Below are 13,638 nucleotides of genomic sequence, written 5' to 3' on the forward strand. Positions count from 1 at the left end.
TGGAATAAAACATCCTTCCGGCCACTGATAAGAAACACATGGCACAAAGCTTAGGCGGTAAGTACAGTCAGAAATCATATAGTTTATTTTTTTTTCACCATATTAGAGTCTTCCACATCACTCAGCTCTGTAGGTGGAAGGGATTCAACTTATTTCCATGGCTCTGGGCGAAACCGTGTGCCGTAAACAGCATCTCGGGGGAGCTGTGCTAAGTTGTACTAAGTTGCACGGTTCCTGAAGACAGACAGCAACATTAATCACAGGCTGGGGGTCTGATTACATAGCCCAGCCCTTCTTAAGTAAAGCTGTCCCTGGAGCAATACATGAAGATGGCAGGGCTTGTTTGGCATCACACTGGTGGATGCTCGGGTCTCCTGTTGTGCTCTCGCTCCATCGTCCCCCTTCTCGCTAGAGATGCTTAATGTCAGACAAACTCAGCTTTAAAGTTTCGCATAAAAAAAGCATGACTTGATTACATTATCACTTTTTTTTATATATAAAAGCACATCTAGGGTTTTATTTTCCTTTTATTTAACCAAAGTGACTATTCTAAAGTGTTAAGAATAGTAGGATGAATTTTCATCAATAAAATGTTATTTCTTATGTGTCTGGTCGCATTAAAATAGAGCTACAACATATTGTAAAAATCTGCTGTTCATTTTTTCTCATCTTGTTACATAAAGACAACCTCAAAACAATGCATTTCATTGGGATTTATGCGATAAACCACTGGTTTATCGATCTGTTTTTAACAAACTCGGTTGTGGTTTTCATGTTAAACAGAAGAAATAAAACAGTAAAACTGAGAAATCTAAAAAGAAACAAACACACAAAACAAAACTCCCTCAAATCTCCGGCTCAGAATTGTCTCATTGAAATTATTACCAACAATGCACCACAGAAACAAAATCTTTCTTCAGTAACAGCATAAATTTAGAAACCGAAACAGTAAGAACAAGTGCAATCTAAAAGTTTCAAGACTCAGCTTCCTGCCGATCAAAACCCTGCAGATACATTTCTAAGACTTTAACTTGATAAAAGACTCTGAAAATCACTCTCTATTTCACAATGTTAATTACTTTCTCACTTTATCACAAATAGTCCCAGTAAGATACACTGAAATTTGAAAAGTAGATTTTATTGCTTAGCTTACCAAATCCTTCCAGTTTCAGGGTAGGTTTGACTTTTAATGGCTCCTCATTGGAAACGAGGCTTACCTGCATTTATTTAGCCGTGTGCTAACGCTTATTGTCAGTTGAAAAGCTCATATGTTCTGTGTACACTTGTTTCACCGTGGCTCAGCAGAGAGTGTCTCCCCGACAAACATAAACAGCTGCTCTGCTGTTTTCTTTCGCAGGTGCCTGCTATGCCCTCGTGTTTGTTTGTCTCTGTGCTCATAAATTGTAGGTTCAGCTTGTACTCTGTATCCCCCATCTCTGCGGGCCCGTATACGTGCAGCCCTGTATTTTATTGTATTTCGCTAACAAATTCTATGCAGTGGCTTCTAAGGACGGCTTATTTTCCATATTACACAGCAGTATGTGCTGCAAGGGAAATGAACAAAAGGAGACCAAAGTGGCAGAGGAGAGATGTGGGTGAAGGTGTGCATCTTAATCCTGAATGTGTTGGGGAGAGAAATCTGTTATCGAATTATTTGTAGGCAATAAAGGATTGGTTAGTAAGAAGCTAAACATTTAGGATTTTATTAATGGATTTTTCTGACTTGGAGAGAGATTTTTGTTGTTTTTGCATATATGTTTTTTTCTATGTCAGATATAATAAAACAAATCAAAACTCCAAGAGTTATAGTGATACTAGTGATCCTTTTCAACCTGTTAAGATTTTATTCACATCAATGTACCTGCATGCGTGAAGATTGCCTCAGGTAGAAGGGAGAAAGAAGACTCTAGTCTGTAGTTCTTTAAGCTTTTCAAAATGTAATCTGAACTTTGGCTGTATTTATTTTTTCTTCTGTTTTTGAAAAAAAAATTGTTTTTTTTCTGTGCCCATGAAAGCATAGTTTGTGGTGTATCCAAACAGTACACAGTAAATGTTGAGGTATGTCTTCATGGTAGCTGAATTCATGTCTTTAGGAAATGGCCAAACATCCTGATGCAAGACCTAAGAGATGCATCATCATTCAACTCAACATCAAACACTTTTTTAGCTGGTAGCTCTTTAAAATGTGACCTTGTTGGTGCCGTAATGCTATTTATATTTTTCATGCGTTCAAGTAAATGGAAAAATTATGTGTCTGCGACTGCCTGCTGGTAACAAAATATCTAAGGTTTTATTGATAATGGGTTGCTGTTATGTCTAGACACGGCATTGGTTCATTTTTTGAGTTTAGGGGCCCTTTTATGCTGCAACTGGAATGGAATGGCTTTATCAAACATTATAGGCTTTACAAATGATCAGATACTGTACTAAAAATGACTGCATGTGAATTGACGGGGAGAAAAAAGCCTCCAAAGTAAAATTTTGAAAGGCATTCATAAACTCTGTAAAAATGCTGCTATAAACCTTTATAAGAGTTGAAAATTCCTGTGAAGAAGGTGGGGGAATAGAACAGTCTTCATAGCGGTGCATAAAGTATATTTTTGTGCTGCAACATCTGCTTTTAACCTTTAAACCCATATTCAACCCTCGACCTGTATCTTCTTGCTGAATAGTCATCCATCCCGTTCTGTTTCTCCACTGCGCCTATTCTTGTCAAAACAGTGTGCCACCATTTTATTTTCATAAGTCAGTCAGAGATTAACCTTTACTCTCAATACAAAATGATCCTTCATACAACAGGAGGCTTTGTGTCTGTGGGAAATGGGTTTGCATTCTAATTTGCTTCCCTTTTGTTGGAAGTATCATTCACTCAAAGTGGAGGGTTTTTGTGAACGTCTCCAGTCACAAGACAGGAAGTGCCCTTTTCCTTGGCCAGTTTCCAAGTCCTGACTGATGTTGTATCAGATGTCTGGGACGTGTTCAGATATTCACTGTGGGCTGACATTCGCACGTCCTTTTGGGTCACACTCAACAAAATGTCAGGGTTTTAATGGAGGTTTTAATGTCAGATCTGACAATTTTAATATCAAGACTTACTCCTCCTAAAGGGACTGTATGAAGACAGAGTTTTTCTTGTCTGCTTGTAAGATGTCCTGGAGGTTGCAGAGCGCACGTAAATATTTTTAGCATGTGGCTAGTTTTGAAACTTTACCATCAATAATAATGATCCAGAGCTTGTGGGTGACTGAGGAAAATAACCATATTTATAGCTGAAACAAACATGCATTGATCCCCCCGTGATCTCATTCTAGGACAGAGAAAAGCATCACGATATTGAGTTGTTGTATTGAAGGTCTGATCCATTGATCTATTGTCAGACATTAAATTGGTATTGACCAGCTTCATCTGGCTAACATTGTCTGCACAAAGTCACTCTCAGGTAAATTGACCCAAAAGTTTAGAACAGTCAGATATTTGGTAGCTGAAACTCTTTGTCGATGCATTTGGTTTAATCACAAGCTTGTGATTTTCTAACTCCACAAATGTCAGCAGAACCTCTGAGCACCTGCGGAAATCGTATTTCTTTGTCTCTCTTTTTCCCTCCTGCCAGGGACTTGGTATTAACATGGCTGTCAAATATTTATGGCCTTCATTATAGTTTTCTGCAGTACATCCTCGATTGGTATTTTGCTGGTTTAATTAGTCTTCAATAATGTTCGAGTGCATTTGGCAGTCAAGTGGGCCCTGGGGGTTGGACAGTGTAAGGAAGAAACACACCGGATTAAGTCTGGAAGAAAACTGCGGCAAGAAACTTAGAAAACTGAAATTTTACAGAAGTTTCAGAAGTTCTAATAAAACATTTGGTGCATTTCGGCTGTGAGTTCATGTCAAACTCAGCTAAATAGAATCAACTTTTAATTTCATTTTAAAAAAATCAGAGTTAATGTCCAATGTTAAATAGTTGTTTTCAAACTATGGACTGCGCTTATGGACTGCCTTGTGTTTAGTACTGTGAACAACAGAATAATATTTACAACTTTCAAAATTGAAACATACAGACAGAGGGATCTTTGAATATTAATCTTTGCATGATTATCTAGAAAAATCATGCACCATTTTTTTTTTCCATTTGGTAAAATATTCTTGTATATCTTGGGATTTTATCTTGCTGACTCATACCAAGTTGATGCATTTTTAGCTTGGTATCAGAGTCCAAAAGGAGGATTTTCTCTGTTCCAATTAGACCTATTGGCTATGACACATGTGCAACATCCAGTGAGAATTCAGTGCTAATATTTTGCTAATATTTCACAAAAGTTCTTACACAACTTTTGTAAAAAAAAAAAAAAAAAATGTATGTTTGTGTTTGTGTACGTGTTTCAAAGGCTTATAATCCCAGGCACTCTAACAGGGTTTCAAAGGCCTTTGGAAGAGACACAGGCCCGCAGCATCACAGATCCTCCACCACAGATAACATCTCTTGCCTTTTGTCTATGAGCAAACCCGGCTAGAGTGTTTGTTGTAGAAAAGCTTAATATCGTCTGACCAAAGCGAATTGTCCCAACAATGTCCAGGAAAACGCTACATGTTCACGTTTGTGATGGTGGGATTGGCTCGCAGATTGCAATAACTGGTTGTTTTGGAGACATTGTGAGCAGAAGATACTGAAATTCTCCAACACTGAGCTTTTGGAGATTTTGTTTTAGCCACCCTTAACATTCTGCCTTTTGTGTGTAGTAACAAAATAAGCCTTTTGTTTTTGTATTATGTCAGATTCATTTTCTAAGAATTGCAGAACGTCATTGATAATTAATTAGATGTTCCTAAATGGTAATCAAAAAGTGAAGCATAATTTTTTTTCAAGGTACTTAATATGTTATTTGTAGTCTTCTACCCATTCATACCGTCCTTATTTATCTGCAGAGCAAAAGGAGTTCATCTTTGCTATAAAAAGATTATAAACAACTCCTCTTTGTTCATCAGTCTGCATACTTGATTTTGTCGTTATTGCTTACTTTTTCTTAAAGCGCAGCGCTTCAGTAAACTAACTGCAGCGGCATTTGTTTTCCTATTTGTCAAAGAAAAATTGACTAGAGGAAAAACAACCATTCTCAGTAAATGTGCATTGTCTTACCCTGCATGAATTATTCAAGCTCTGCTTTGGTTTTTGATCTGTTTCTGTGGATTTAAACCTTTGATGGATTAGGATGACAGCAGAGTAGGTGAAAGCTGCAGCAGGGGTCAGAGTGTATGTCAGCTTTTTCTTCTTTTTTTTTTTTTTTTTGGTCTGACTTGCCAATGATTTCATTTATGCTCTGGCAGGATTTCAGAGTCATCAGCCAGCTCTCAGTTCCTTGATCAAAGCCTTCACACTATAGAGATGCCCTGGTGCACAAGGCATTGACAGACAATCACTCCATTTCTAATTATCTCCAAGAACATGCAGACAACAGGGAGAGGGGAGGGAGGAACATCTGTAAGCTTGATAAGCGTGGTGACATTATGGTGTGTGATCTGCTTCACCAATCGTAACAGATCATGCAAAGCAGTCAGACGCTTGGTTAAATTGACTAAAACCTTCTTTGATCAGTCAAATGTGCCCTGTTGAGTCATTTATAAGAACATTCTGCCTTTGCAAGCCTGAGTCTATTGCAATAGTTTAGGAGTGTTTGGTTTGAAATGTACACATGTAATCAGTGCTGTGACGTCAGTGCATCTTCAAGGGGTGTTTTCACACCTGGTAGTCCGGTAGACCCGGTTCAATTGGGAACCAAAATTGAAACAGTTGCTGTATTTTCAGCTGGTGTGGTTCGCTTTCATACTGCACTACATCAAATGATCCAAACTAATCGAAAATCATGTATACATATGAACCTCTCCGGTGTTCTCTTCAATCAAATGGGGGACCTTTATAGGTTGACCAGAGTTTGCTTTTTTTGGTTCATATCAGAGTTCATTCACTCCTCCTATTGTGTTTCCAGACCAACAGACTAGATTAACGTGGGAAAGACAGTGCTGATGTCAATGCACCCGAGCCTAGAAACGTAGACTTCCACGTGTATTTATTAAATTCAATCCAAATAATAAATAATCAATTCCAAAATAATTGTAAATGTCATAAATAGTTCTTGGATAATTGAGGTCAAATCGGATTTCTTTCAAAGTAATATCTCTGTTTTATGCATCTTCAAGATATTAAGTAACAAGTGTAACATTAAAGTAAATGAAACATTTGTAACCAACACAGTCAAATGAAACATAGATTATTGCTGATATTAAGTACATAACCCGTGAAGCTCTGACAGCTCTGTCACATGAATGTACATGCGTCTCTCCTGGCGCAGACAGATGAACAGGTTAAATATAGTATATAGTTTGGTTGTTACAGTTGTTTATATTGTAGGAAATCTTTGTTCTTCAGTTTGTTAAACTCATTTTGACATCTGAAGACAGTAGGACAGATGAATTCAGCAGCCTCACATTAGACTGCATCGTAACTAAAGAGATATCATTTTAAATATCTGCCTCCTGTGCTTATATTTAATTGCCCTCATTTTGCATCATATATGTTAAATCGTCTCCGTGTCTGTTCTTTCTGTTTGCCATTAATCCAGGCCCTCGCAGCACTGTCATCGTCCTTGGGCTTGTTAACATCCTGCATCATTTTTCTTTGTTTGAACAACGTACAGATGGTTGTAAAATGCTAATTGTGCTACCAGACGTGACTAATTATGACACACTGAAATCTCCCAAGGTTTCAGGACTAGTAAGAAAAACACAAACAGCAAGAAAAAACAAATTCCAGTGCAATCTGTCCTGTTGCTGATGAAAAATCTTTGACTGTTAGCATTACAAGTCCTGAGCTGTAAGGCTGGTAACCTATCGGCTTCCAGGTGGCTCAAGCGCACAGGATGAGTGTTGAGAATTGCCTTCATGTCTCATCAAAGTCAAACCTACTTTTCTGTCTCCAGCTTTATACTTACTGTGATAACCCTCTTTGTGACGTTAGTAGAAGAAGAGGCTCCATTCCTGATCATGTCTGTTTTGAGTGACGGCTATCTTGTTTCTGTTGACCATTTGGAAACAAAGACGTGATTTTAGGCTGCGCAGTAAAAAAAAGAAAAATTCTAATCTCCTTTCCTCTGCATGAGACTCTATTTGCAATAAAGATGATGCCCTTAATACAGAGCATCATCTCATCCCGTCAGCCGCAACGTCAATCGGTCTGCCTCGCACGGTCAAGGGGAGAAAAGCCGCTCTCGGACCAATCCAATTGTCTCCAGTGAAGACAATTGTGTCGCTGTCAGCCTAAAACCCCCAGAGTCAAAGACAGTATTTGTTTGGAATATTTCTCCTGAGCATTGCAGGTTGAATCAGGGCGACGGGTTCAGGAAACATTAGGACACTTAGCCGCTGCAGGCTGAAAGCTACAAAGGCAACAGGAAGAGGTTAATGGGGAATCTGAGCCATTAATATTATTATTACATGTTATGTGCACATATCTTGTCCGTGAGATCAATGATTTTTCTTTTTCTGCAGTGTCTTTTGTCGCTGTCCTCCCTATGTACGAGTGTTGTTTTTCGGTGAACTGTCGGTTTTATTTTTTATTTTTTTTGTTCTTCTCATCCCTGTCCCATGAGGAAACAAACAGCCCTTTAAAACGGATGAAAGGCTGTGTGGCTCAGATCACAGTCAAGGATCCATGTTGCTCGTGTTATTTATTTTTTTTGATTCTTCCGTCTCACATCATCAATAGAGCCTTCCTGTATCAGCGCTGAAGTGCGGGCTCAATCGTCTTCGTTTTCAGAAGGTTGAAGTGACGAGATGAGCTCCTCTCATCTCCTCCCCTCGCTAGTCCTTCAGCTCCCATTGGATCTCGATTCCTGACAGTCGTGTTTTCCCTGACGCCCTCACATCAAGCCTGCTCTTTTTGTTGCCTCTTAACGCATATCAGCTTGCCACGTGCGTCAGCGGTTGGCATTTCACCTTTTTGTTTTGGAATTACTTTAAATGTGCGACTGCACCTGACACTTTGGTTGTACAAATTTGTTTTTTGTCTGTTTGTTTGTGTGTGCCTGATTTTTCTATTTGTCATGATGCGTCTCCAGAATGCCAATTCGATTCTCCCTCCAAGCTAATTTCCCTTGTGTCGTCTCCCTGCAGGCAACATCAACGACTGTTCCCTGCACTACTACTTCTTTCTCCTGGCGGGCATCCAGGGTCTCACCTTGCTCGTCTTCCTCATTGTTTCTGTCAAGTATGACAAGCAGAAGAGCAGAGCAGGAAGTCAGCGCCAGAGATACTCCTCCTCTTGACCTCGGCACCCATAACGCCAGCCGTCGCCTGTCACAATGCCAAAAAATCCTGTCCAATCGGAATTTGCGTATGATCCCAGAGCACTCTGGGTCGTTGTTGTTATTATTATTATTATTATATCACGACTACAAACTTATTTATGCTTATTGTAGCTCTGAAGATTTGGTGTTTCGGTCACATTTCTTGTTCAGTGGTTGTTTTACTTTGACTGAATGGTTCTTTCAGGTGCCGCTGACAGAACAGGAGTCTTATGACTGATTTCTGTTGCCTTTTTTTTTTTTTGATCATTTTACTTAACTTGAGTTTTGGTGCCATAAAATGTGATGTTTTCATGTTTTCTAATATATTGAGAAAGCCGACTCATTTTCATGTGTTGATTTTTACTTCATCCCTATAAAAATACATTTATATCTTATATCTCGGTCTCTACAATGACTTGATACTTTTACTAATTAAGCTTTTGATTCCATCACGATTCTTTGCTCAATATTTTTGATCTATCTTTTATTATTATTTTTCCTTTCACGAATCCTGCTACGCAGTCTAATATGAAGAGCAGAAAATTGTCGCCGCCTGTGGATACACCGCACACATAAGATGACAAGAAAGCCATACTATTAAGTCCACTGTAAATCTTCCATTAACACAGTTAACGTCTAATTATAGCTCATCATGTTACAAAAATTATCCTCTAATTAGGCATTAACTATTAGAGTAACTAGCGCACAAGAGCACAGACTTTAAAAATCATCTCATTACTTAGTAAATCGCAGATCCCATTGTGTTTGTTTTCGAGGAGTTTTCTGTTTTTGCCGTATTTGTAAGTCTGTGATGCTTTTAAGTTTGATACTGTTGTATAAGGACGTGTGCGTGTGTGTGTGTGTGTGTGTTTTGAAATGTCAGATTAAGTAGAGAACGAGCTATTGTTACGAGTTTTATTATGAGGACACTCAGGGCTTTAGAAATCATGTGAAGTACTGAAGAAATACTCCAGGAAATACACCACTGCCTGTGGGAGCTCACAGCTGCTTACTGTCACTGTAAGTAAAGATGCAGTAAATATAAAAAGCACATATAAAGCAAGAGGTTCACTCCCTCTACCTGATCGTATGAAATGGCTGTTGGATGGATTTACATTTGTGTTCATTTGCCATATGAAACAATCATCTCTGTCTTGTTTTAACTGCATTTTGCCATAGTGCCTTTTGTTTTGTTTTTTTAAGACTGACTATACTTACTTTAACATTACCCTTTGAAAATGCTTTAAGATTGGAAAAGTGTTTTCTGTTTCTATTTGTGCTCAATAAAGTCTATTCCATGGATGCGTAGTTTTTGTCCGTCCTTTACCAACTAAAAATGCATTTTTCAGGTCTGGGAAAACTATGGAAAAATATGTATTCCTATAGATTATTTCCAATTCCATTGTCTAAATGTTGCATCCATCTATTGATTAATCTGCCCCTTATGCCTTCCTCCATGTTGTCATCCACCCATCTATAAATAATGCATCTACGTTATTCCTTAAATTCACATTGGTTTTAGAACATAAAAGTCTGACAGAGCTGCTAAACGGATTTTTCTTTTACCACTCTACTTATTTATATATATATATATATATATATATATATATATATATATATATATATATATATATATATATATATATATATATATATATATATATATATATATATAATGTTTCTGCGCTGCCTTAATGCAAGCTTTATAGCCTCTGGGTATCACTGAAGAATTTATACTCCACTTTACTTTTCAATTGATATATTAAAGATGTTTACTCCTACATTAAACAGTGTTGCTCGCACCAAACATTACCAGCATCAGGAATCAATAATGGAGTGAGAGCTCGTTCAGGCCCGGCGTTTTGAATGCAGACAGGATGGTGATGCTGTTCTTTAATCATGGCATGTGCCTTCAAAGTCTGCTTTCATGATTAGGGCAGTGGCTTGTATGTCTTAAGGCGAGCTCACAGTACTGTAGAGTGCCTTAATTATTTATATTACAAAAAAGCACAGCCTATATAGCAGGCGGTGAGGAAAAAGGTTGTTAACACAGAGGTGCGAAGCTGGGTTTTTGTATTCCCTGTTGGCCAACGTCAGCATATTTCTTCTTAGTTTCATCAGACACGGGCCGAAATCAACGTCATTGTGGATCTTTTTTTTTTTTTTTTTGTTAACGCTGAAGCCTCCCAGCCACCGGGCTCGGAGACAGCCGTCTCCTGTTTAACTTGGTCCGAGAGCCACACGGCCACGGCCTGGCAGACAGCTTGACGTTTGAAAACTCAACACATCTCCAGGTCATAATTCCCGTGCGGTGGCTCGCCATCCTGCGTTGAGAAGGATTTCTGACACACTGAATCCTTACTCGGGCAGAATTGCACAGCACTGGGAATTGGATATGCAGTTTATGAGCCAGCATGCAAGAAGAAAGAAGGAGAAGAAAAAAGAAAACAGAAATTCCCTGGGAGAAGACACCTTGTCCAAGTACTTTTGTGTAAAACATGTAAACTTGTGAGGGAAAAACTCACCGTATTTGGTGTTTGTTTGAGGAAATCATTCCATATTGGATGCATATGTAATTTTAACTGTTTAGCAGTATTTGCATGTTGAGCATGCAAACAAGCAGCAGAAACCTCTTGAAAGGTGCATCATCTCAGCTACAACCATTTAATGCCAAAAACAATGTGCTCAGTCAGATGATAGAGCTACACTTTTATCAAGTGTTGCAGCTATCAAAGTCCAGTGATTAGCACTGTCAGGATATGAGCAAAGGAGTTTCTTTCTTTTTTTTTTTTTTTTTTTTAAACAAACTCTGAGCATCAGATGTGTTGAGCATGTAAATGAGCAGTAGAAAACTCCTAAACACGTTTTCCTCTTTCTGCCCTACGGACAAGGCAAACGATTGTTGGAAATGTGTTGGAACAAATGCTTTGTGAAAAAGATTATGTAGATTTTTTTTTCTTAAGTTGAACCTTGTTACAACACCTTTTCTATATTTAAAAAAAAATCTGAAGTTTTTCGTTAAGATTAGCTAGACTGTTTTGGTTTATCCCAGGTCAACATAGCTCATGATGACTTGCCAATATTGCCTTATTGCAATGTTGCCGCAGAACGGAAAGGATAAATGTAGAGTGGCGAAAAGCTGATACTGAACACGTTGGCGTTTTCCTGAGTTTAAATATTTGTAACGGGAGCCACTGACATAAGATTCACACCAGATGTCAGTAGCAACCCAAGCAAGCCACACAATGCAAAGAAAAAGAACAAATTCCAGAATGTAGTTGAGTTGAAAGTTCTGCAAGTCCTTTAAAACTGTCTGATATTAAGTTCTTTTCACAGACACTTATTAAAAAATATACAAATCAGATGATTTTTGCTAGTTTTACTTTCTTTCTCTGAAACTACATAAAGGCTTCTTTGTCTGTGTTTGACACTATCACCTTCCTTGTCAATAGTGGAATCATTGAATGTGACGACAGAGTATTGGTAGGTATTTCATGGGAAAAAACTTAATTTTTTAAGGTCTTTTACAGTCACTCTTTGAGTGATCCCTGGTTCTTCCAAAGCTCTCGATTACTGTTCTGACATTGCCGTCAGAAACCTTGGGAGTTTAGAAACATAACCAACTAGTAGTATTTCTGATGAGAAACTTTTTTATAGAACATAATAATAAAAAAAAGTCTCCCTTTTCTTTCTTACTTTTCCTTTTACGTTCTTTTTGGTACCTCGATTTCCTTTCTTGGGGAACGGCATCACCTTTGTGCTCCATCCAAGGCCCTGTGGGTGTCGGGATGGGACCTCCGAAAACATCCATTGTTCCCTTATGACAATGACTCATTACATATTTAAAACATGCAACCTAAGAAAAAACTAAAAAACTTTGTTTCAGGCTTTGTAGGCTATCTGAATGCGGGGAAGCCGAGGACGCAGGGCCTCCCCCCTGCAGCCACCTGCAGTCTACAAGACTGATGAATCAACAGAGAACTGAAAGATAAGCAGGAAAGTCATTGAAGTAACAAAGAAATATGAGAACAAATGGCCAGCAAAAGGTCTTAATCTTTAATCTTCATGACACCGGCACACGGGGACAATGGGAAGCATGTTGTGGTTTCGTGAAAGAAACCGCTGCACTCCCAAAAGAGCGTCGCTGCTGTTCTGCAGTTTGGCTAAAAAAAAAAAAAAAAAGTGTGCTTCCCTGCATGGATGAGATCAAGTCGACTCGGATTAAATAATGAATGTTACATCTGGGAGAGGAGGAAAGTGCTGCTTTCTAGAATAACAACCTTCTGCCTCTTGTGAAACAAGCCAAACTGCGCTTTTTACCACCAAGTTGATCTGTTCATGAATTAAACCTGAGGTCGGTGGCAACAAGCATTCCTCCCTCTCAGAAAGGGATCGTCAAAGATCTGAGGCAGGCTGTCCATATGTGGTCCTCCAGTGTCATACTGTCTGTTGTCCTCCATCGTGAGAAACCACTCCCTGAAGCTCCGCCCCAAAGCGCAAGACAAGTCAAATTCAGACAAATAATAACCAAGCATTCATGATGGACGCTTGCCATGAACAAACCACAGTTTTTCAGCAACGCTGGCGAAATCCTGTTAGCCAGTGATAAAATGAAGACATCCTGACCTTATTCACTCACAAAAATACAAAGCATTGTTCGGGGCTCCCAAAGCCCTTGGGCCCCCGAAGCCCATGGGCCTTTGGTTGCGGCCCTGGTAAGCCCATGCTAAAATCCGGGCTTGCCAATACAGCACCTTAAGCTTAACAAGCACAGGCTACTGATGTTATCCATGTTCAAAAGTGGGTAGTACCTGTTACATCCATTTGAGTAATTTTTTACTGCTAAGAGTGGTTTTACTGCACTACACCTTTTTCTTTTACATCAATTCCCTCAACTGATTTATGGTTTTATAAAACCGGGATTGTGTACGTTTCTGTATTATCTCTATTAATTGGTATCTTTGCCCAGCTGCACCACACAGAAGCCAAATCTACAGGAAGTTAAGCTGCTTCATTGTAATTGCATCACAGTGTCTTACCTGTGTAATGAGCAGCTCACAGATGCCCTCCAAGATGTTACTCTAGTGAATGGAGGATTACAAAGTGTCATCACATGTGAATTCAGATAAAGCTAATGAACACGCCACGTTGAAGAAAATGGCCAATTAAGCAAATCGGCTAATCGCCTGCGTTTCCACGGGCCTTTTTTTGGTTTTGTTTCAGGATCTCAGGGCTGTCTTCGACAGAGATTTGGAGCATTCGGGAGACATGCAGCATTCATTCAGAGCCGACGTGTTTCCAA

The 13,638-nt window shown here is 38.9% G+C and overlaps 1 protein-coding gene across 1 annotated transcript in view; it reads left to right on the plus strand.

Moving 5' to 3' along the window:
- slc15a4 (solute carrier family 15 member 4) overlaps nucleotides 1–9,638 on the plus strand; it is a 30,267-nt gene extending 20,629 nt beyond the window's left edge. Inside the window, exon 9 of the mRNA XM_055050615.1 lies at nucleotides 8,164–9,638. Coding sequence (XP_054906590.1) covers nucleotides 8,164–8,315 — 152 coding nt within the window. The 3' untranslated portion in view covers nucleotides 8,316–9,638. The remainder of the gene's footprint in view (nucleotides 1–8,163) is intronic.
- Nucleotides 9,639–13,638: the final 4,000 nt, after the last annotated feature.

Source organism: Poeciliopsis prolifica, unplaced genomic scaffold (assembly GCF_027474105.1).
Source record: "Poeciliopsis prolifica strain line A6 unplaced genomic scaffold, Auburn_PproV2 SCAFFOLD031, whole genome shotgun sequence".
Taxonomy (NCBI): domain Eukaryota; kingdom Metazoa; phylum Chordata; class Actinopteri; order Cyprinodontiformes; family Poeciliidae; genus Poeciliopsis; species Poeciliopsis prolifica.